A 23,441-nucleotide genomic window follows, 5' to 3' on the forward strand; every position below is an offset into this window, starting at 1 on the left:
GAGAAAAATCAAAACAGAAAAAATACTTTGCATTTTATTATGGATCTCTTTCTCAGAATAGTCTTTTAGCAGCCAGTATGGATCTCTGACTACTTTTCTTTCTCTAACACTATTGGCCAGAAAAGTCGGCAAATGTTCAAAATAAAATCAAAAGGAGAAGAAGACGTGCCTTTGGCTCTTTATAAGAAGACAAGTTGGTAGAAACTGTGGAGCTATAAACGCTGCCACGAGACACAAAACTACTGATATAATCACTGACCAGCTTGAGCTAGGTTAGGTATGCGTATACCCATGAGTTGTTCTTCACACACTTTTAGTTACCATAGAGTTTTAGACATGGAAGAGGACACATAGATGCAAAGATCTAAGGTAGGTGCTTGTCTATGTTGTAAGTGATGAAAATTCTTTCTTAGGATTTTTGGTGTTGCACGATCCCCTCTGGTACAAATCTTTCTTCCAAGTTGAAGGAATCAACATAAGCTATACTCTTGGTGGCAACATCTCAATGCTTACTAACCTTCTCATTTGGTTTAGCTTAAAACCACTTCACAATGTTCTTTAGTAATTGCAGCTAAAACTGAGCGGGTATCTATTAAAAACATAGGAACATCAGATTACAATTCACTTTAAAGAAAGTCAATTAAAGGGATGAAATAATAAAAATAAGACTCAACACAACCGGAGAACCTGATTGCAATGGGAGAGACCCTCTCTACAATTATTTTTCAATATACAAAGCTTTCATTTCAAACCTAACGTCAAGTAACAACATTAACACAACAATAACTTAGCCTCAGACTGTGGAAACAACGGTGACAATTGGAAGGTTGAGAAGTGTCAAGAACACTAACATGTTCACGTGACCCAGACAAGGCAAACCATTTTCCAAGACATAACAGTAAGCAGCACAATGACTCTCGTCCGTTTCCAAGTAAATATTCAGAAACCTGAAATAAATGTAGAAGATTCTCAGAGTAAACCTTTACTAAAAACGAGGACATTTGTTACAAAATAATGAGAATCAAACCCAAAATAAGACATAGCACAAGTTCTCTTGAATGTTTTTACAAACACAGATCATTGAAACGGCAACATTCTGGGGTTGGTTTAACTTTTAAGTAACTTGACTGAACTTTAATTACGTATAAGAAGACATGCTACAGGACAAAAGAGGACCACATTTGACACAAGTATAGAGAGTAGCAAAGTTAGCCTAGGAATCAGTAAGAAGCTGAGAGAGAGAGTCCATACTCCATACCCATACGTCAATCATTCCTTCAGGTGATAGATTGATGATATGAATAATGAAGTGAGGAAGACTAAATAAGAATCTTCTTTGTGCCTAAACGACAGCGTTTTGGTAGACACGGATTATCCGTAGTTTGGTATTAGTCCAAAATAAAACACATCATCAAGCTTATCGACATTAACAAAAGAAAAGATTTGTACGTTTGTGCGAAGGAATCTGAAAATATAAAACCAAAATATACTAATATAAGAGTAATTAAAAGGTTTTAATAGTGTTTTTGTTATTTATTTAACTTAAGGGAGGTTGATTTAATTTGTCTGCTTACTTCGAGCAAGGTCTAGACGTCTAGTGTCGACCAGATCGTTGAACGTGACACAATGTGGCCTCCACTGCTTCAGTACAAATCAACTATCCTTATTTTATTTTTAGAATTATCTAGTTTATGCTGCTGTCATTTACATTTTCTTTTCCGTATTATTAAATACTTTTTACTTCATTATTCTTACATAATTTTGAGACATCACATGTCTGATAAATAGCTTATACCATAATCCAAGGAATATTTCATTTGTTTGTAAATTACATTTCCTAAGATTAATTATCAAAATAAAATTTTGTTTCAGAAAGCCATGCATGTTTACAACGTGTAAGATAATTTTTAAAAACAAAATTCCATATATTATGCAAACTCAAATGGATTAATATATATACCAAGTCTGGAACCCGTTGTGAATAAAACTAATGAAACGTTCGTGGTCTACAAATTTAAAGTCAACAAGTTCAAATATATATAGGTTTATTGTTTCCAGATAATAAAATATAAAATTTATTAAAATTCTAAAGCCATTCAAGAGTTTGATATCTTTTATATATTTCTTACAAAAATAAACAATGTATTTAAAAATATTGGTTGAAAATAATTTTATCAAAAGTGAATGTTAATGTGATAATAATCATTCTAAAATAAAATTGTTTTGAATCGTTCGAGCCACGGCCATTGTCGATTAAAATAGAGTGAAAAAGCAATCTCTTTGGATGTCTTCGACGGGTTATATAATTCGGTTCTAGTAGACGATTTTTAGACGATAAACGAGTTTTTTCAAGGGCATCCGGATATAAGGGCATCTAAAATAAAATTACTTTGATTCAACTTTTTCATTTTAAGAAAAACGAGGAAAAAATAAATATTTACAACACCACATAGAAAACTTTTTATGATTCAGTTATTCAACGTTATAAACTTTTACTTTTTCGGTTATATCCTTCAAATGACAACTAATTTTATTTGAATTTTATTCTTCATTTACATTTTCTTTTCCGTATTATTACTCACTTTATACTTCATTATTCTTACATAATTTTGAGACATCACATGTTTGCGAAATAGCTTATACCATAATTCAAGCAATATTTCATTTGTTTGTAAATTACATTTCCTAAGAATATTTGTCAATATAAATTTCTGTTTCCGAAAACCATGCATGTTTACAACGTGTAAATACTTCCAAAAAAAACTAAAATTCCATATATTATGCAAACTCAAATGGATTTATACATACTAAGTTTGAAACCGATTGTGAATAAAACTAATGAACGTTCGTGGTCTACAAATTTTAAAGTTCTAATATATTTAGGTTTATTGTTTTCAAATAATAAAATATAATTTTTTTAAAAAAAATTATCTTATAAATTTTAAAGCCATTCAAGAGTTTGATATCTTCTATATATATTTATAAATAAACAAAGTTGGATATAATTTTATTAAAAATGAATGTTAATGTGATAATAGTCATTTGTAATAAAATTACTTTAATTCAACTTTTTCAGTTTAAGAAAAATCAGGAAAACATTTTAGCAAAAAAAAAGAGGAAAACAAATATTTACAGCACCACACATACAAAACTTTTTATGATTCAGTTATTCAACGTTATTAACTTTGAACTTTTTCGGTTATATCCTTCAAATGACAACTAATTTTATTTGAATTTTATTCTTCATTTGAATAAAAAAAGCCTAATAATAGACGAACTAGGAGGAAAACAAAAAAAAATTGAGGTGTCGAAACGGAAAAGCGTGTTCTCCCGCTATAAAACACGCTAGTCTCTCTCACCCCTTCCTTTCCTCTCCACACTTATCACGCCACCTCACCACACCACACCCCCCTCTCGCTTTGGTTTGGATATTCATTAATTAATGGATATCCGACGGAGACCTCCTAAACCGCCGGTTAACCCCAACCGGTTCCTCGATAACCGCTCTCCTCCTCCTCCTCCTTCCTCCGATGACGACATCGATCGCAACCGTTCTCCGAAAGCCTCCGACGCGCTGCCGCTCCCTCTGTACCTCACCAACGCCGTCTTCTTCACCCTCTTCTTCTCCGTCGCCTACTACCTCCTCCACCGCTGGCGCGACAAGATCCGCTACAACACCCCTCTCCACGTCGTCACCATCACCGAGCTCGGCGCCATCGTCGCCCTCATCGCCTCCTTCATCTACCTCCTCGGCTTCTTCGGCATCGATTTCGTCCAGTCCTTCATCTCACGCGCCGACTCCAACGACTCCGATCGAGATTACCTCGTGAACGACGACCACCACCGCCTCGTCACGTGCCCCCCTCCGATCGTCGCCAAGCTGCCGAATCCGGAGCCTCCTCTCCCGGAGGAAGACGAGGAGATCGTGAAATCGGTGCTCGACGGGGTCGTCCCTTCGTACGCGCTCGAATCTCGCCTCGGGGATTGCAAACGCGCGGCGTCGATAAGGAGAGAAGCGTTGCAGAGGATGACCGGGAGGTCGATTGAAGGATTGCCGTTGGATGGATTCGATTACGATTCGATCTTGGGGCAATGCTGCGAGATGCCTGTGGGATACGTGCAGATCCCCGTGGGGATCGCTGGACCGTTGCTGCTCGACGGTTACGAGTACTCTGTTCCCATGGCGACGACGGAAGGGTGTTTGGTGGCGAGTACTAACAGAGGGTGCAAGGCTATGTATGTATCCGGTGGTGCGACGAGTACTGTGCTTAAGGATGGGATGACGAGAGCGCCTGTTGTGAGGTTTGCTTCGGCGAGGAGAGCTTCTGAGCTTAAGTTTTTCTTGGAGAGTCCTGAGAACTTTGAGACTCTGGCTGTTGTTTTCAACAGGTACAATTGCATGGGAACTGTTTATGGTGTGATTAGGGACTAAAGAGGTGATTTTGTGGTTTGCAGGTCGAGTAGATTTGCGAGGCTGCAGAGTGTTATGTGCACGCTCGCGGGGAAGAATGCTTATGTGAGGTTCAGTTGTAGTACTGGTGATGCTATGGGGATGAACATGGTATCCAAAGGTGTTCAGAATGTTCTTGAGTTTCTTACTGAAGATTTTCCTGATATGGATGTCATTGGAATCTCTGGTGAGTCCTGTTTAATGTTGTCTTGTGGATCTCTGAGAGCGAAAGATTTGATCTTTTTGATTGTTTAGGTAACTTTTGTTCGGACAAGAAGCCTGCTGCTGTGAACTGGATAGAGGGACGTGGCAAATCGGTTGTGTGCGAGGCGGTGATCAGAGGAGAGACCGTGAACAAGGTGTTGAAGACGAGCGTGGCTTCTTTGGTGGAGCTCAATATGCTCAAGAACCTCACGGGGTCTGCTATTGCAGGGTCTCTAGGTGGATTCAACGCTCACGCCAGCAACATTGTTTCTGCTGTGTTCTTAGCGACTGGTCAGGATCCAGCTCAAAACGTGGAGAGCTCTCAGTGCATCACAATGATGGAAGCTATTAATGACGGGAAAGATATTCATATCTCTGTTACTATGCCGTCTATTGAGGTAAGTTTATCAAATCAAAACTCATTTTTTGAGGTTCTTTAATTAATAATTAATGGTTTGGTTATGGTTGGATTATTCAGGTGGGGACAGTGGGAGGAGGAACACAGCTTGCGTCTCAATCTGCGTGTCTGAACCTGCTCGGAGTTAAAGGAGCGAGCAAGGAGGCGCCGGGGATGAACTCAAGGAGGCTAGCGACGATAGTGGCCGGAGCAGTTTTGGCGGGAGAGTTATCACTAATGTCAGCAATAGCAGCTGGACAACTTGTGAAGAGTCACATGAAATACAATAGATCCAGCAGAGACATCACTGGAGCAACGACGACGACGACAACATGATCTGAACCATCATCATCATCCATCATCATCTCTGTCTGGCCCAAAACTCGAAGGAGGACAAAAATGTAAAGAAGGCAGGCTTTTTACAACTCAACTCTCTGGTGGACACACTAAGCCATGTGCGTGCCCTTGTCTTCTTTTGTTCAATAAAAATTAAAATTGTTTTTTGTTTTTGTTTGACTTTTAAACTTCTTTTTTTTTTGTGGGGATTAAGAGGGAGAGAATTGTGATTGTCATTTTCTCCTTCTTTTTCTCTCACTCATGGATAATTCATGTTCTATTTGATCTGTCTAAGCTTTGTCTTGTGTTTGTTAGCAAGTGTTGTGTCTTGTCTATATGATGATGGAAAACATGTATGCAGTTGCGTTTAAGGATATGAGTGCGTACTTGCTGTGATTTTGTCTCTGTTTGTTTCATTTATTTTTTCTTATTATATAACTACAAAATATATGTGTGTTGGGACATCTCTCTCTTGTAGTAGTTGGTAAGTGGTAAGAAGATACGAATCTTCTTTCCTCCAGAAGACTCATCCACCTATATAATATTCCCATCTTTGGGTCGACACTTGACCCTCTAGCATTGATAAAGAGAAAAAAAAATACTAAAAGAAAGAGTTTCTTTTGTGGTCCACTAGGTCAAATGATCAATAGCTTTTTATATTAGGTTCCATGACTGCGATTCAGATTTTATATTTTCAAAAAGTGACTGTATTGGTCTTCAAATATAAACAAGTAGAGTTTGTTTCTACACGGCCATGATGAGAGTCGTCAAAACTCAATTAGGATTGGATATCAGTATCGTTTTAAGTGGGTATTGGGTCACTCTTAGTACTCATGGGCCGGACTGTTTCGTTAACGTATGTCTCTGTGTAAGTCTTTTACCTGGGCCCAAATTCTCGACAATAACTTACAAAAGTCCATAATGATTTTATAGGTCAACACGTGGGCCTTCTTTTCTCGAGCCACTTTGGTAATAGGCGCATATCCTTCTCCTCTATGTAGAAGTTTATATACACGTAACTCAGCTATTTATATATGAAGGCTTTGTAATTGGTATACAATATGAAGTTAGTTTCTTACGAAAATACATTTTTTTCCGTCTAAGACTTCTTTTATTCAATATTGCTACCAAAAACAATAACATAACAACTGATATACTATGTCACATCAAAAAACTCAAAACAAACTCTTGATAAAATAATCTAACTTGACAGAAAATATCATATGACAGAGAGAAATCAATGATGAAATCCAGTTCGAATATTGGTGGATGACAATGTAACATTGATATCAACCTGGTCTTGTTTATTCACTATCCAATGTTTTGTATTATTTTACTTTATCTTTCGCCAAGATTGTTAAAATCTGAATGATTAAATACAAAAAAACAAAGGCATGTTGATGAAAAACAATTCGAGAAAAGCACTAAAACTCAATGGAGTTTACTTTTTTCGATATTAAAGAGAATACATTAGTAAAGAAAAGACATGATAATTGGTGGATGGGGTTACTGGGTTAGTGGGATCACAACAAGTCGCCAAAGTTATATGAAATGATGAGAAAGTGTATAGTCCAAAATGCTGTCCCCTAATATTCTTGCTTACTTTCTGCTTTTTAAAAGGTAATATAAGAAAATCAATGAATTCCAAATTCATAATTATCTTCTTCTGTCACAATTCTTTTTTAATATGTGTAATGTGTACAGTGCATTTTACATACATTGTGGAACAAATAGACTCCAAGTATTCGATTCATCCCCTAACTCCAACCTTTTCAACAAGAAAGAAATATATACATACAGACCGACAAGATTATTTATGCATGGACCCAAAGATTATTTCAATTCAAAATTTAATCAAACGATATTTTTACCACGTGGATTATAAGGATGGAAAATAATTCAATTTTGTATGGGTACCTAGTACTTATCTTATCACCACTAACTGATGCACTGCATGATGCAAGGTGAGGTCCAACAAGACTATATGAATAGATTTGGTCCATCGCAGGTTACAAGTGTTTGGTTTCAAACGACTGAATTAAATATATAAATAATATTCTTATAAATAGTTAAGTTCAAAAAAAAAAATTCTTGTAAATAGGTTTATCACAAATGTTTTAGTTCAGTGATGTACTTCAGTACTTGATATGATTAGTTTTGTAGGAAAACATGGTGGAGACTGGAGGTTATGCATTAACAATAAACTAATCTTTAAGTATTCTGAATGTCACTAGTTCAAGCAAGTTGTGTCAAATAAAATTTGAAATTGCAGTTTAGGAGATTCGACCAGTGCTATAATTTAAACAAATCGTATATTTCTTGTAACTGTAAAACTTGCATGATATATCGTCATCATTTTTTAAATATCTTTTATGTGGTAAATTCACATCATGTTATAATCATGCAATTAATCATTTTCTATTGCATTTTCTACTTTTGAATGTTCGATGGTTGATTTTCGTAATTTTGAAAACGGATGGCTTATAGAGTTTATCACAAAGAAAAAAAAAGAATTGAGTTTTACCAAAAAAAAAAAAAGAATTGAGAAATGTAAAGAAAAAATAAATAAATACGAGACAAGGTATTTAGTAGCTATGTGTACTAAGACAGATTGGGAACGTGCACCAAGTACCGATGCTCCGACCACTTCCACGTGGTAAAACAGCTCAGCTTGTGCTCTGACTTTTTGACCGCACGTGGTTATGCGTCCGTGCACGTGTGGATGAACCAGACTGTGCGATCTCATCGCCCACCTCATGACTCATGAGTCGTCCGATGGCTACCGTCAAGTAACTGAACGGCTCTGATCGAGATTCGAATCTCATTTGCTTTCTGTGTGGGCGTCCTATTAACGTGCTAACGTCGTTACATGTTTACAGTTTCTCTTTTATTTGTCCCACGATACTCATTTTATTTCGTGCTATGTGAAAGCTATATTTTGCATGCTCTCCTTTCCTTTTTTTTGCATGCTCCCCTTTCACATATGAAGATTCCTTCTAAGGTACTGACATGCTTTGATCATCGAATATTTTAATGTGTGCACACAAATTCTTTTAGATATGGACATGTATTTTTTTAGCTCACACACACACCTATATTTATATGCATCCACTAATTTCATTTGCATGGAGATTTGACATTATATAAAGGTTTTTTTTTGCTGAACATATATATAACATTTTTGATGCATGCGATTCATGCGATTCATTTATAAAGAAGATATACAATTAATTATTTTTCTTATTTTTTTGTCATCATATTTCATACTCCTTCCGTTTCTAAAAGATTCATGTTTTAGTATTTTTACACTTATTAAAAAAATATATCAAATGTTAGCTACCAATACATTATTTTCCGTAATCAATTATTTCCCACAAGTTTTCACCAATAGAATTTTAATAAATATAATTATGTTTTTTTAAGTTTACAATTTACATTTAATTTATGCATTGAAAATATGAAAAATATATTTTTTTGAAACAATTTTTTTAAAAAAATATGGATCTTTTTAGGAACAGATAGAATATTAAATTAAAAAAAAACAATTCACTCCAAGGTATAAGTTATAATATAGTCTTTTTTTTGGAACTAAGGTATAACATAGTTAGTTTTTTTTTTGTAAGCTATAACATAGTTAGTTTTGCAGATTAAGTTTAGTAATTTTGGCTAAAACATCAGCTTTAGAGTTTGTCTTTCTAGAGATTTTCATAAAGCAAAATGTCTCTCATGTATTAAGAAAGCCTCGAGCATTGCTATATGCGTCCTTATCTACTTAGCTTAAATTATTCGTTATATACGCCCTCAGCATAGAGAAGGGAATATGGGTGGAAAATATAATATAAAATGTTCTTAATCAATCAACAAAGTACGGCTGAGAAGTTATAAGCATTCTGAAATGTTGAAAAGCAAAACTTCAAAATAATACGTTGGAAAGCAATATACGATGTCAAAGAAGAAAAAGAAGGGGAAAAGAGCAATAATGCATAATTTAGCAATCTATCGAATGGTGAAATGGTGTTTTATAATTGGAAGGTTTTTACCCCGCCCGCCAAAAAAAAAAATTTACCAATCAAATAGTGGGATTGATGGGCAAGTGCTTTAGAAATATTGTAAGATCTCTCTATATCCTAAATTATCTCTACAGTCTAAATTTTTGTCAATTATGCTTTGTAAAATTTTTTTAAAGCTACAAATTTTTTATTAATTTATTTTTATCTGTGGAAAACCATAAATCTAGGGTGCGATTGGTAATGGCTGTAGCTTTAAAATTTTTGCTGTAGAAAAAAATCTGTAGACTTTTTGATGTGGCTTTAGATTTTATTGCTGTAGAATTTTATGGAAAGCACTAAACAATTGCTTTGAATATTTGGCTCTGCAGAGCACTTGTACAGCTGTAGATTAATTCAAGAGCTGTGGTTTCAAAAAAAAAAATTAAAGCTTGATTGCTTTGAATTTGGTGCTGTGAAAATAAATAGGGCTGTAGACAGCACCTACAGCAACTACCAATCACCCCCCTAGAGCACTTATTTTTTGCTTTAGAAAATTTATATGTAAGCCATTGAATCTTTTAAAACCTACAACTAATATTCTACAGCAAAAAAAATCTACAACTTTCTAAAGCAAAAATATAAAAAAGCTACATCTTCTTCCAATCATTTCCAAAGTTGCAAATATTTGTCTTTATGTTTTAATAAAAAGATAACTATTATCTCCGCTTTAAGCTATACGCTAAAAAAAGAAAACGAATATATCCAGAAGTGAAAACTCTAAATATGTATATATATATATTATTAATATGCGATTATACGTATATATCTCATATTTTAATATGCCACATTATGTGTGTTAATTAGATTCAAATTTATAATAAAAAAAATATGATTTTCAGCTAAATTCTCGTTGTGTCAATCTCTATTATTTCTTTAGCTTTCATCTCAACAAAAGCATGGCAGAGTCACTTACTCTCTCAGCAGAAGAAATAACTTGAAGCTTGCCAATTCGTTTCACATCACTTAGTACGACGCCGTCTAGAGTGAAGAATCTGCTTCTCTCTTGCCCTAAAGCGAGTTAGGGCTTAAGACAAAGTAGCACCACTTTTGATTTGTGTCTCTTTGTTACGTTTTTGTCGGTTTGTGTAACCGATCAACTCAAGCTATTGGCTCCTCACTCACTGAAACTTGACCAAAGTTTATCTTCACCCTCACAATATCATTATATATGAGCCACAAGAAAAAGAATCAGTAGATGTGACGGTCATGGACGGTGGTTACGATGAATCCGGAGGAGCTTCTCGATACTTCCACAACCTCTTTAGGCCTGAGCTTCACCACCAGCTCCAGCCACAACCTCATCTTCAAACTCACCTTCAACCTCAGCCTCATTCAGATGATGAATCTGACTCCAACAAGGATCCGGGTCCACCAGATTCTGACCCGGTTACCTCGGGTTCATCTCAGGGAAAGCGTTCACGTGGACGTCCTCCGGGATCTAAGAACAAGCCGAAGCCACCGGTGATTGTGACAAGAGATAGCCCTAACGTGCTTAGATCTCATGTTCTTGAAATCTCATCTGGAGCCGACATAGTTGAGAGCGTCAACACTTACGCTCGCCGGAGAGGGAGAGGTGTCTCCGTTCTCAGTGGTAACGGCGCGGTGTCTAACGTCGTTCTCCGGCAGCCGGCAACAACTCATAGGAGTAATGGTGGAGTTGGAGCCGGAGCTGGAGGGGTTGTGACTTTACATGGCAGGTTTGATATTCTTTCCATGACTGGAACGGTTCTCCCACCGCCTGCGCCGCCGGGAGCCGGTGGTCTGTCAATATTTGTTGCCGGTGCACAAGGTCAGGTGATCGGAGGAAGCGTGGTGGCTCCGCTTGTGGCTTCAGGTCCAGTGATACTGATGGCTGCATCCTTCTCTAACGCAACTTTTGAGAGGCTTCCGCTAGAAGATGAAGGAGGAGAAGGTGGAGGAGGAGGAGGTCCACAACCCCCTACGTCAGCATCACCACCTTCCGGAGCTGCTCAGGGAGATTTAAGAGGTAATATGAGTGGTTATGATCAGTTTTCTGGTGATCCTCATTTGCTTGGTTGGGGAGCTGGAGCAGCTTCAAGACCATCTTTTTAGATTTGAAAAACAAATATGTATGTCAAATAGCTATAACTTTTAAATTTGAAAATAAGATAATCATTTCATGATGACATGTTCTTAATTATTTATGTGTTCTTTTGGTTTTGAATTTAGTTTATCATGAACATTTGGATTCGTATGTGGATATACAATTCACCATCTACATTTCCTCTTCTTTTATATATAATAAATAGGGTTCTGTGCTGAACTATGAAATATTATTTGTCAGATGCTTGACTTCCCAAAAATTGATATTATAAGCAATTTTTTTGTCATATGACTTGCCTTCTTATTGATCAAAGTCATTGAGTTCACTCACACATAGATTTGGTTTATATTAGTATGCACAATCCCATTTTAGGGATAGCTATGAAAGATAATCATGTTAATGTATGTTTTTATGCATATCAACCTGCAAATCAAACATCTTTCTCATTTTCAGTTACCACATATTTGGAATAATCCTCAGGATTGTATATTTGGGAATGTTAAAAGTAAATATCTTCTTGTGATTCAAATTTCATGTATTTTTTTATATTAAAACTCTACAATTATTAATTAGATCTGAAGAAATTGGTTTTGGAAACGAACCAACTTGGAATATGAAAGTTACATGAGAATAGTAATAGTGTGTAATACCTTGGACCAAGCTTCTTTGGAAAGGCAATCAACTGAACGAAAAAAATATATAAAACACTAAGTAAATGAAAATAGATAAATTCATCAAACTCAACTATTAGTAATGGCCATTTTCTTCATTATGTTAAACAATTGTTGACAGTCTGATATAAACATCATCGAGTTCTTCTGACCAATAAGCAGAAACAAATTCATAGCCTAACTGTTAAACTCCGTATGAAAGGAAGACAAAAACCGTATTACTTGCAAATGAACCAAAAGTCAATCCATCATCCTCTGTAACCATTCCACCTCTTTAAAATTCGTCGTCCTTGACAACCTGTTGTGAACCTCCTAAGCTTAAGTTCGGGGATTCTCACCTTCATCAAGCGATTTTGGAACATATTGGTGTATATGCACAATCCCTTTTTATGGGATAGCGATGAAAGCTAATCACTTAATTTCTTTACTATGTATATTAACTAACAAATCAATTTTATTTCATTCATTTAGCTATCACATACTCCCTCCGTTTTTTAATATAAGTCGTTTTAGAGAAACTTTTTTGTTCCAAATTATATGTCGTTTTCGGTTTTCTATGTAAAATTTATTAATAGTTAATGTTGTATGACCAATGGTAATATATCTTCTATTTTTCTATTGATTGAATTGTGGTTAGGTAAATAATTAATGATGTTTTTGTTTAGAAAATATAAAAAGTTAATGATTTTCTTAATCTGCGTACATAGCTGTAAAACGACTTATATTAAAAAACGGAGGGAGTATTTAAAATCCTCAAGATTGTATATTTTGGGAATATTAATTATGAATATACATTTTTTTGTTTTGAATTTAATGTAGTGAAAGAGCCTTCTAAATTTTTTTAACATATTGAAAAACTTCAAATAAAAAATGTTTAGGAACTTAATCCCTTAATTTGATGATATATACGTTTTTAATCAACTGTCTTCTTTGTGCGTGTTTCGATGAGATCAATATAAATCTTTCTTCGATTTTATCAATTAATCGTGAAAATAACGCTTCTAAAAATTTACGGAAAAAAAAACGTTTTGAAAATTTGAAAAAAGTTTTAAAGGAAGTGGTTACAACAATAAAAACATATCACAACAAAAAATATTTATACGTTACGATATAAACATACCATTGAAGAAGAAGGTTTTTCCATTGATAATGACTAGATTAATGGTGGAAGCACGAGAACATTACATGACCTGCCAAAACAAAAGCATGAAAGACATTTGGGTTTGAATTTCATCAGTTTCCATTTAGATGAATTGACTAAGAAACCCTTCAACAATATAACCAAGTGGGGTTTTGAGTACCAAGGTGTGTGAAAATGAGGAATGCATCAAGTCCCTAGGGAGAATATGTAGTGACAATCTGAAAACAAATAGTAATTTTTTAAGTTTCGTGTATATATAGGAAATTTTTTACATGACCAATGCCTGTCTTGTGGTGAATTATCTCCAATTAGCTAGGGAAGTTTTTTTTATTTGCGTAAGAAATTGAGTAATTCAAGTGTACTCTTTTATTTTATTTTGTCCATATATGTATGCACATTGACCATGCTAACACAAACTACCAAACTATATATACATCATGGTCAATTTAAGTAATTTACTGATAACATTAACTTGCTATAAGACCATCAGACCATGATGAATTTGGATACAATCCTTTTTGTATTGTAATTTGTAAATGTTAGATTAAGAATTTTATATATTTGGCTTTTTAGGGCATGAACCATGTACAGAGAATTAAAGGGTATTGTACTTTGGCGACCTTTTAGATACATGCGATAAGACTTTATCTTTTGAAGATTTCCATGTGGTTGTATCATGTGCCTTACATGCAACTGAGCAACACATGACTGAGAACAAAGTAGATGCTATATTGTTTATTGAAAATTTTTATAGACAATTTATGCCTATGATTGAACTGATACAAATAATAATTAAAAAAATGATGATCGTAGATACATACATTATGTACATACTACGTATTGAGATTGAGTATAGGCCATGAATCTTGATACTGTATGTGCATACGGTCGGGACAATGGTTTTAAGTTTATTCTAGCTCAGTGTTTATTATGGTGGGTTACTAAGTATTTACCAAGTAGACTGATATTTGACATTTATAATGATCAGAGAATTATAAAATTTAATGTAATTTTATTAATGAACTACCATAATTTAACAAATTTATATAAAACGCATTATGAAAGATATATATGTATCATACATAGTGCAGACTGCGTGAGTATTTATGGATCGCCCAAGCAACACGCCGCAAAGGAGGCCTGGTTTTAGGCCCATTATACTTGGCCCAAACAAATACATGCTTAGAAAACCATAACATTCCTACTAACTTTAATGGAAGACAATACATCAATGTTTTGTTCGCATTTCTACTTCAATCTTCTGAACTCAAGTTAACAGTAACATTATCACATTTGCTAACGTTTTTAGTTCCTTCTGATACAAACGAATCTCTAAAGAAAGATAGAGGTCGTCGAAATCACTGAAGAAACATAGAGAAAAAGAACGAGCTCATCACTTTTGAGATGAGATTCCTTTCACTGCTCAAATGGGACACGCACGAACAGTCGACCGTGCAGGCTCACGACCGCTGATGTGTGCAGCGGATCGATTCTTGCTGGAAAATTCACAACCTACCAAAAACCAAACTCAAAGTTAAAAGACAGAACTATTCTTTAGTTTACTGGAGAGTAAGAATCAAACCTTTTTGAAGGGTGTGATTCCCCAAGGATTGTCAAGTTGTTCAGGCTGGCCTGCTATAACCAGCCGCCCTGCAGGGTCTGACTGAACTCGAACCTGCAACAGGAAAGCAACTTATGTCTGAATAACTCATTTCGTATACAAAGATTCACTAGCAACCAAGGTAAAGATTCTTTGTACTAGTAATAGATCTCTCTTTTAGTATGCATGTGACAAGCAACTGATCAAGATACTTTAGGAGATTTGAGTTTTAGGGAAAAAGCTTTTACCTCTTCACGAAGAAGTCCAGGTATCAGTGCAAATATCTCAAAGCAGTCTTTCTGTAAATAAAGATAACAAAAATAATTCAGATTCAAAACGAAACAAGGCTATCTCGTTTCAAGAGCTGTGGTAATGATGATGCATTACATATGTGAGGCTGAGGTACTCACAGTTTCTCTGACAGTTATCTTCACCCAGTCTGCAGGTGGTCCAACATCTATAACCTCGGCGATTGACCTATTAAGCCAAAATCATATTATTAATCAAACACAAGAAATAAAACGAGAAAATGCTCTCTGTTCATTTAATCTCATGCACTATTTCTCGAGTGGTGATTCTTATAACTACCACCCAGAGAAGACACTGCTTGCTATCCAGAAGTGGATAGAAGACTCTGTGTGCACATAGTAAAGCGATCTTGCAGAAGAGGCACAAATCTCTAAGAGATGATTAGCTTTCTTAACTGTTTGTCTGTTTCATGTGATAAAACAAGGTCCATGCCGCTTGGTGTTTTTTGTTTATGCACCCCTGAAAAAAAAAATAAAAAAAAAAATAAACACGGTTGCATTAGGTAACACCATGTTAAATAATAGAGAATCGTCGCAGCTGCTTCAGGAATAATTACCAATGTTTTTGAGGTTCTTTTGCTTTGGGGTAGAACTCAAGCCTTTATCCTATAAAGAAGTACAAAAAGCATCATGGCGCATAGCAAATCATAAAGAGTACGTAGGATCTAAATAGATACCTTAACAATAGGCTCAGTAACATCTCCAGATTCAAGAAGGCGCTGAGAATGCCAACCTTGCATAGCACGAGCTGCAGCATCTCTTCGTGCCCTGCCTGACCCAGAGCCTTGGTGGCTGATAGCCTACAAAAGTGCCCTTACTTCAATGAGGGAAAACAGGGGAAGTATGTAGGTCGTGTACATATTATTTAGCTGATGTTACGAATATCAGAGATAACTCCAGAGATTTTACTCAACTATTATGAGGTATGACAGCATTGATAAATATCCTTAAATTAATGTATTAAACATGTCCATAAGAAATTCTAACCTCTTTTTCAAGGCCAGCAGGTGGAAGAACAGGTAAACCAGGAAGGTTAAGCTCACCATTTTGCCTTAAATGCTTTTCATACTCCAAGAGTGACTGCACTTGGAAAATAAGGGTACAAATCATGAAGAATTTACATCCATATGATTTGATAACACAGAAATTAACGAGAATATTCAATGTTTCAACAGAGATAGTCCGACACCATACTAGAAAAAGAAGCACAAACAAACTGTCTGAACTGACTGAACGACTACGAACATGCTGATCTCGATGCAGCTTCCTTAAGAACAAAAAAAAGAAGCAATTGAAATTTACCTTCTCATAGAAAATGCGGAATGTCCAGGAGACTGTAGTGCATGTCCTGGATAAGACAATTAAACAAAATAATGTGGATGTGAAAATCAAACAAAGACGGATAAATTACAGAGTTTTGAAGAAAGAAAACAAGCCATACTTGGGAGGATTGAAGGATTCTCCAACTTGCCGCCATAGCTTAGACGCAGTGACCTATGTAAGAAAAATGAAAAAAAAAAAATCATAGGCATTTGGAGTGCCATATACATAGAGACATTCAACCAACGAGAAATCGATTTTAGTACACAATTCCAAAAAATATCACAATGAAGTAAACTAAATCATATGCCAAACAAAAAATGATGCCAAACGACTAGTATAAATAACCTAGAAGAAACTTTAACCAACTGAACAAAATGGGGGAGAGAAAGGGTTTATGGTTTAGTAAAGAAAGGAAAGGGGGATAGTTACCACGTCATAGCCACCTAACTTGATGACGGCTCGCCATAGCCTACATTTGCAGAGCAAATTAAGGCATGCATATAAGCTAAACGAGTTTTCGAAGAAGTAAAGCAAACAATATCCAGCAACTACTCACTTGAGACAGTTTAAGGGCTGTCCATAAAACTTGGGAGCTTTAAAATCCAAGAAATTCTCCTTGTTATAAGCCTCAACTTCTTTAATAAACGCCTGTTGATCCTCTGGTCTCCCTGCTTCATCAACCTGTAAAAGAAAAAAAGAAAAAAACATGAACTTGTAATGCAACAAAGAGACCACAAGCAAGCTTCACATTACCTCAGAGTCAGTGAGCAACCAAGTCTTCCACTTCTTAACACTCTCAACAGCAACTTGAGGAGTTGATGAGGATTCCTCTTGGCCACCATCACTGCTAATCTTCTTCTCAGACTGATCAACATCAGCAATGGGAGCATCAGGCAAATGAAGATCAGAGTCCAAAGTAAGAGTCTTATCCTCAGAAGCAACATCTTGCTCTTCCATTTCGGTGTCCGCCATTGCTACAAACCTGAAGAAACAAAAAATCAATCAATCAATCACCGATCAAATCCATTCATAAGTGATCTCTGATCTCTCAATTGCGGATTGAGAAAACTTAATTGAGAATCGGAACGCCCAATTGATCAAATTAGAAACGGTTACCGGAGTAAAACGGACGCGGGAGACGGAAGGTGTTTTTGGTTTAGAAGCCGGAGGAAATTGAAGGACGCCGGCGGAGAAGAAGGGAGCCAATTGATCAAATTAAAAACATTATGGGGTTAAAACGAAAGATTTAACAGTTCGCTTTAATGGGCCTTTCTGGTATTACGAAAGAAGTTGGACCTCTTATGGCCCATATAAATAACAAAGCCCGTTACTTTGTGGTTTGGGCTGGTCATTCACTCATCGAGTTCATTTGGAAAATAATATAGTTAGACACACCAAAAACAAAAGAATGATGAATGGTTAAATAGTTGATACTAACACATGTTCCATGCTGCTTCTTGACCGTAAATTGTAATTATGATTTTTTTCTCATTACCTAATGGCAAATAATTGAGAATCTAATGAATTGATGTGGATCCAAAGGATACCAATATTGTCATTTAAAGCATGCGGAATGATAAGAAAAAAAACATTTAGCTTTTTTTTTTTTGTTGAAATGTTAGCTTTTGATCCCCACATCTCCAATAATACAAAACAAAATTTTGTTAAGTATGCCACGTGTTTAGTTATCATTGAAGAACATTAAAGGAGTGCACCATATATATCGGTGTGACGCATCTTTTGTTCACGTTCATCGCATGCACAGTATTGCATCATAGCTAGAATATCAACGATGCTTGAGCTTTTTCCAAAATTATCTTCACAAGCCTTGCGGTTAAGAGAGTGGTGCATTCCTAAGAATGGTTTATGGAAAAGAGCTTTATTGTAAATTTGTAAGTGTACCCCACTTTTACGACAAGTTAATTGCTTGATATTAATTAAGGTCCGTAAATGTAGTAGACTACATAATGTTTATACAAAATAAACGAAATAATCATTTAAATATTATCTTCCACCGTCTGATGATAAACACTATGGGATATATATATCTCTCTACGACTCTACGTATTCGACAAGAACGACCACTAACTAAACAAGGTGACACTTCGTAGTCGATGTGACGAAAGGCATGACGACGGTCTTATATAACTATGCTCGGACAAAGCCTGCTGGTACATATTTTGTATCCATGCATTGATGCATATACATACGACAGTCTAGAAAACAACTTTATCAACAAAAACAATCTAGGAAACGAATTGCATTGCATGAGCTTTCCAAAATTCGTGGAAGTTTTTTTTTTTTGTATATATCTTTTTTTTTCTACTTCACACACGTTCGTTTATCTTGTGGATTTTTCAGCTATTTTATGAAATACATTAAAGTAGTAATCATCTACAGCAAGAGAGAGTGACATATATATGTAATAAGAATCTATTTTAGCAAATATAAATAGATAAGTTCTTCTGATTTAGAACACTTTGTTGGGTTCTAGTTATAGTAATAGTTCAGTAACTGATCAAGAGTTATCTATCAATCTTATCACACGTTGGAATTCAAACAAATAGCTACAGCATACAGAGCTGCGTATCCATGATATATACAACTTTAAATGTTTCATACGGAACAAAACAATTAAAAAAGATGATGTAAAAGTCTGACCCGACTCATGTGGATAGCAAGTTGTACAATATCTATAATGTTCTACAGAATAAAAATATGAAATTATCATCCCAAAGGCATGGAATAATAACATTCCTCTACTTTAAAAGAGAACAATTACCTTTTTAGTCATTTAAGAAAACAATTTTTTTTATGTTTTTTTTCTTATAGATAATGAATATAAATAGAGCAGAGAGGCGACAATGCAAGTGTAAGAGCAGCATCTCCTGATAACAACCGTTGGAGAAATAAAAGTTGGAAGCAGAGATGATGAAGCTTTTGAATTTGTTCATAACTTCATCAAAACCAGTAGTGGAGATTCTCCTGATAACAATAGTTGGATTCTATTTGGCTCTTGATGGAGTCAATCTTCTTGGTCAAGATGCTCGCAAATATTTGAACAATGTTCGTTATTACTTAAAACTAAATTAACCCTCTTCCTTAACCCTATCAACTCGGTTTAATCTCTGCTTTTTCTTCTTCTTTTGCTGTATATTAGATTGTCTTCTATGTGTTTAGTCCTTCACTTATTGGAAGCCGTTTAGCTGATAGTGTTACATATGAAAGCTTGGTGAAAATGTAAGTTTTTCACACTAGTTCATATATGTTGCTCTCTGGTTAGTTTATATTAATGAGAAAGTGATGTTGTGTGTGGTCAGGTGGTTCATGCCAGTTAATGTTCTGCTAACATTCATCATTGGTTCGTTATTAGGCTGGATTGTTATTGTCATCACTAAGCCTCCTTCCCATCTTCGTGGACTCATTGTTGGTTGTTGTGCTGCTGGTAACAAGATCTAAACATTGTTGTGTCTCTCCTAATGATGATAATAACGAAACTCAAAAACAGGGAACTTGGGAAACATGCCACTAATCATAGTCCCAGCTATTTGTAAAGAAAGAGGAGGTCCTTTTGGAGATCCTGAGAATTGCCAGAAGTATGGAATGGGTTATGTTGCACTCTCCATGGCTGTAAGTTGTCGTCTTCTATTACTTTCAGAGACTTATTATCAGTGCATATATAATGATATTTATGATGTTATCAGATGGGATCAGTTTATATATGGACTTACGTCTACAATCTTATGCGGGTACTAAACTCTCCCATTGAAACACAACCTTCTATTGAATCCAACTATGATACCTGCAAAGTCCCACTGATTCCCTCTAAAGAAGAAGAAGATAACCAAAAGGTGTCAACTCATCACCATGATTATTAACTATTCATTCATCAGAGGTAATCCTTTTGGTAATGACTTTGTCCATGTGTGAGTGTGTGATAGGCTGGGAGGTGGGACAGAATCAAGAGAAGAATAGTTTCACTGTCGGAGAAAGTCAACTTAAGGACGATATTTGCTCCATCAACTATTGCTGCGGTTTGTGTTTCACTACTCAAACATTCATACTACTGTATTAATCTTTCTTACCTTTTTTGTTTTGTGTTCAGATGATCGCGCTTGTGATCGGTCTCATTACTCCATTAAGGAAGCTAATAATCGGCAACGGAGCTCCTCTTGGAGTGCTTCAAGACTCAGTAACTCTAGTGGGGTAATTGAAGTAGTGTATAGACACACATTATCTAGACAAAAGCCACTCACTAGACAGCTCTAATCGATCTTCTTGTTTTGTTTTTGGCTTAAAGAGATGGAGCCATTCCTGCTATGACCTTGATCATTGGAGGAAACCTACTCAAAGGTATGAGGAGCTCAGGAATGAAAAAATCCTCCATCATCGGCGTTTTGGTTGCACGTTACATTCTCCTACCTATAAGTGGTGTGTTAATCGTAAGAGGAGCATACAAGTTGGACTTGATTACCTCAGAACCCTTGTACCAGTTCGTTCTGCTTATTCAGTATGCTGTCCCACCAGCAATGAATCTAGGTTCGTTGCTGCAAACCAACCAACTCTTTTTTAACTTAAAGATTTAACATTAGTTTACTGATTTGAATCATTTACAATCTGCAGGTACAATTACTCAATTATTCGGAGCTGGGGAAAGTGAATGCTCAGTGATTATGTTATGGACTTATGCTTTGGCTTCTGTTTCACTCACTGCTTGGCCTACGTTCTTCATGTGGCTTGTGGCTTAAAACCACCACACTAGATCATGTTATATATTGTATACTGTTTTGAACATCTTAGATCATTGGATCATTTATCATTATAGAATAGATAAGTTTTCTTAAAAACGTTGGAAGCTAATAAAGTCTTAGATACAAACTTGGGAACAGAAAGAAACACAATCAAAGAAGCACACTAGAGATATGCTTGAAAGAAGCACTAACTCAAAGATCAAAATCCTCCTCAGAGAGAGGACTTGTCCTGCAGATCATCGAAGTAAGGATGCTCCATAGCCATCTTTGCTGAGATCCGTTTAGCTGGCTCATACTGCAGCATTTTCTGTTCCAGGAAGATGATTATAACATGTTTAGTTCGTGGTGTTGAGTGAGTTCTGATAACTAGTTAAAGATCTTTGAAACTTACAGAGAGAAGATCAAGTCCAGCCTGATCGAGTTTTGGAACAGATGTGGAGAGAGACAACGGCTTCCACTGTGGATACTCGTGCCAGTTCTTGAGCGTGCTCACACCTGGCCACATTTCTTCATTGGGTGTCCCCAGCAACCTGAGTGAGGAAATAGAACGGCCCAATTAAAGGGGTTTGTGGTATGTTTGTCAAAGTAAGAGTGTGGAACAAAAACTTACCTGAAAATATGGAGAAGCTGTTGGAGCTCAGAGTCTCCAGCAAAGATCGCTTGGTTGGTCACAAGCTCAGCTGTCAATGTCAAAGAAACAACGTTAGTTTAAGTAGTTTTTATAAGTAAAAAGATTGATACTGAAGTTAATAAAACGTACCAAAAACGCAGCCAACAGACCACATATCCACAGCTGTAGAGTAATGAGTGGCACCAAGAAGAACTTCTGGAGCTCTATACCATAGAGTCAATATCTGTTGCAACAGACAACAACCAATTAATGACCAGAATACAATAACACTGAGCTTAGACAAAACGGGATAAGATGTGAGGACTATACAAGATGAACATAGATTATTACCTCATGAGTATACTTCTTCATAGGGAGAGTGAAGGCTCTGGCTAAACCAAGATCTGCAATCTTGAGCCTCATCGTCTTGGGATCCATCAAGAGATTGTGAGGCTTAAGATCTCTGTTAACGAAACCAGGAGCAGTAGTCAGATCTCTCTTTTAAATCATTCTCACTTGTAAACAGAGTATATATAACCAGAGAACATTATATACCTGTGCAGCACACCGTGGCCATGGCAGAATGCCATTCCTTTGCAGAGTTGGTACATTAAGCTCTTGACGATTTGGGGAGGAATGTTGTCTCCGGTTTGACGGAAACTTCTGATGTACTTCTTGACGTCAGTGTCCATGTACTCGAACACCAGGTAGAGCACAGTTTTGCCGTCTTTGCTCAGTCCTTGCTTAACGTCCATCAACCTGAAGAAGAAAATCAACAATCAGATAAGCAAATAGATATTTAATTAAACTTAACAGAATCCTAATTGAGATCTATCAACTCTCCAGAATCCTAATTGATCATCCAGAGTCCTAATTGAGATCTATCAACTCTAGGAATCATCTATCCAGCAAATCCTCAGAGATATGATTCAGATCAAATACGAAATCGAAATCTAACGAAACGAACACTATGCTATACGTAACCGTAACGCAAATCCAAGCGAGAGAGTGAGAGAGAGAGAGGGAATCTGAACCTGACGATGTGAGGATCGCGAGCGAGCATGCGTAAGATGGAGATCTCGCGGAGAGTGGTGGAAGGAACGCCTTCTTCGTCCTCGTGGAGACGCGTCTTCTTGAGAGCGACGATCTTTCCCGTGGCTTTCTCTCTGGCTCTGTAAACCTTCCCGTAAGTGCCTTCGCCGACTTTCTCGAGCTTCTCGAAAGCGTCCATGGCCGAAACTGCTATAACTTCCTTATCCATCTCTCTCTCTCTAAAACTTTTCTTCTTCTCTCAGACGGTTCTTAAAGTGAAATGAAGGGAGGAATGAGAGTGTAGATGGATGGGTTATATAATAATATAATGAAATTCGAATTAATGTAAGATTCCTTTTTCGACTTTACAACGGAAGGATAATTCGAAATTCAAACCAGAGCGGTCTTTTTTGTTATACGCTTCCTTCATTGTTATTAATATATTTTATTCGCCTCCCTAGGACGACGACTGACTATATAGTTTTCTAAAAAATATTTTCTAAA

General features: G+C 36.1%; 5 protein-coding genes across 6 annotated transcripts; 3 read left to right on the forward strand and 2 right to left on the reverse strand.

Annotated features, from left to right (window-relative positions):
* Positions 1 to 3,352: 3,352 nt before the first annotated feature.
* Positions 3,353 to 5,785, forward strand: LOC103832111 (3-hydroxy-3-methylglutaryl-coenzyme A reductase 1). Its single transcript, XM_009108069.3, has 4 exons — positions 3,353 to 4,389; positions 4,456 to 4,637; positions 4,706 to 5,052; positions 5,133 to 5,785. Exons 1-4 carry the CDS (start codon positions 3,443 to 3,445, stop codon positions 5,385 to 5,387), a joined length of 1,731 nt encoding a protein of 576 aa, XP_009106317.1. The 5' UTR covers positions 3,353 to 3,442; the 3' UTR covers positions 5,388 to 5,785.
* Positions 5,786 to 6,871: 1,086 nt separating this feature from the next.
* LOC103832112 (AT-hook motif nuclear-localized protein 29) lies at positions 6,872 to 13,278 on the forward strand. Its single transcript, XM_033276284.1, has 2 exons — positions 6,872 to 6,883; positions 9,625 to 13,278. Exon 2 carries the CDS (start codon positions 10,643 to 10,645, stop codon positions 11,507 to 11,509), a length of 867 nt encoding a protein of 288 aa, XP_033132175.1. The 5' UTR covers positions 6,872 to 6,883; positions 9,625 to 10,642; the 3' UTR covers positions 11,510 to 13,278.
* A 1,210-nt stretch (positions 13,279 to 14,488) lies between these two features.
* Positions 14,489 to 17,859, reverse strand: LOC103832115 (AT-rich interactive domain-containing protein 5). 2 transcript variants are annotated; one of them, XR_004449676.1, is made up of 14 exons: positions 17,661 to 17,859; positions 17,298 to 17,526; positions 17,101 to 17,225; positions 16,974 to 17,013; positions 16,663 to 16,715; positions 16,524 to 16,569; positions 16,209 to 16,301; positions 15,899 to 16,021; positions 15,779 to 15,827; positions 15,618 to 15,681; positions 15,301 to 15,390; positions 15,162 to 15,212; positions 14,896 to 14,988; positions 14,489 to 14,825 (listed from the first exon to the last, which is right to left on the reverse strand). XR_004449676.1 is itself a non-coding variant. In XM_009108071.3 (14 exons), the coding sequence occupies exons 2-14, from the start codon at positions 17,514 to 17,516 to the stop codon at positions 14,730 to 14,732; spliced, it is 1,119 nt and encodes a 372-aa protein (XP_009106319.1). In that variant the 5' UTR covers positions 17,517 to 17,526; positions 17,661 to 17,858; the 3' UTR covers positions 14,493 to 14,729. The 2 variants fall into 2 exon arrangements, 1 of the variants encoding a protein (XP_009106319.1); XM_009108071.3 differs by having other exon boundaries at positions 14,493 to 14,825; positions 15,324 to 15,390; positions 17,661 to 17,858.
* Positions 17,860 to 18,317: 458 nt separating this feature from the next.
* Positions 18,318 to 21,391, forward strand: LOC103832117 (protein PIN-LIKES 3). Its single transcript, XM_009108073.3, has 9 exons — positions 18,318 to 19,610; positions 19,705 to 19,784; positions 19,865 to 19,989; positions 20,053 to 20,174; positions 20,249 to 20,395; positions 20,486 to 20,578; positions 20,650 to 20,750; positions 20,845 to 21,083; positions 21,168 to 21,391. Exons 1-9 carry the CDS (start codon positions 19,473 to 19,475, stop codon positions 21,290 to 21,292), a joined length of 1,170 nt encoding a protein of 389 aa, XP_009106321.1. The 5' UTR covers positions 18,318 to 19,472; the 3' UTR covers positions 21,293 to 21,391.
* LOC103832116 (cyclin-dependent kinase B2-1) lies at positions 21,337 to 23,372 on the reverse strand. The gene is made up of 7 exons (XM_009108072.3): positions 22,940 to 23,372; positions 22,461 to 22,664; positions 22,257 to 22,368; positions 22,056 to 22,149; positions 21,906 to 21,975; positions 21,687 to 21,825; positions 21,337 to 21,602 (listed from the first exon to the last, which is right to left on the reverse strand). Exons 1-7 carry the CDS (start codon positions 23,164 to 23,166, stop codon positions 21,507 to 21,509), a joined length of 942 nt encoding a protein of 313 aa, XP_009106320.1. The 5' UTR covers positions 23,167 to 23,372; the 3' UTR covers positions 21,337 to 21,506.
* Between the last annotated feature and the right edge of the window lie 69 nt (positions 23,373 to 23,441).

Source organism: Brassica rapa, chromosome A07 (genome assembly GCF_000309985.2).
Source record: "Brassica rapa cultivar Chiifu-401-42 chromosome A07, CAAS_Brap_v3.01, whole genome shotgun sequence".
NCBI classification, from domain to species: Eukaryota; Viridiplantae; Streptophyta; class Magnoliopsida; order Brassicales; family Brassicaceae; genus Brassica; species Brassica rapa.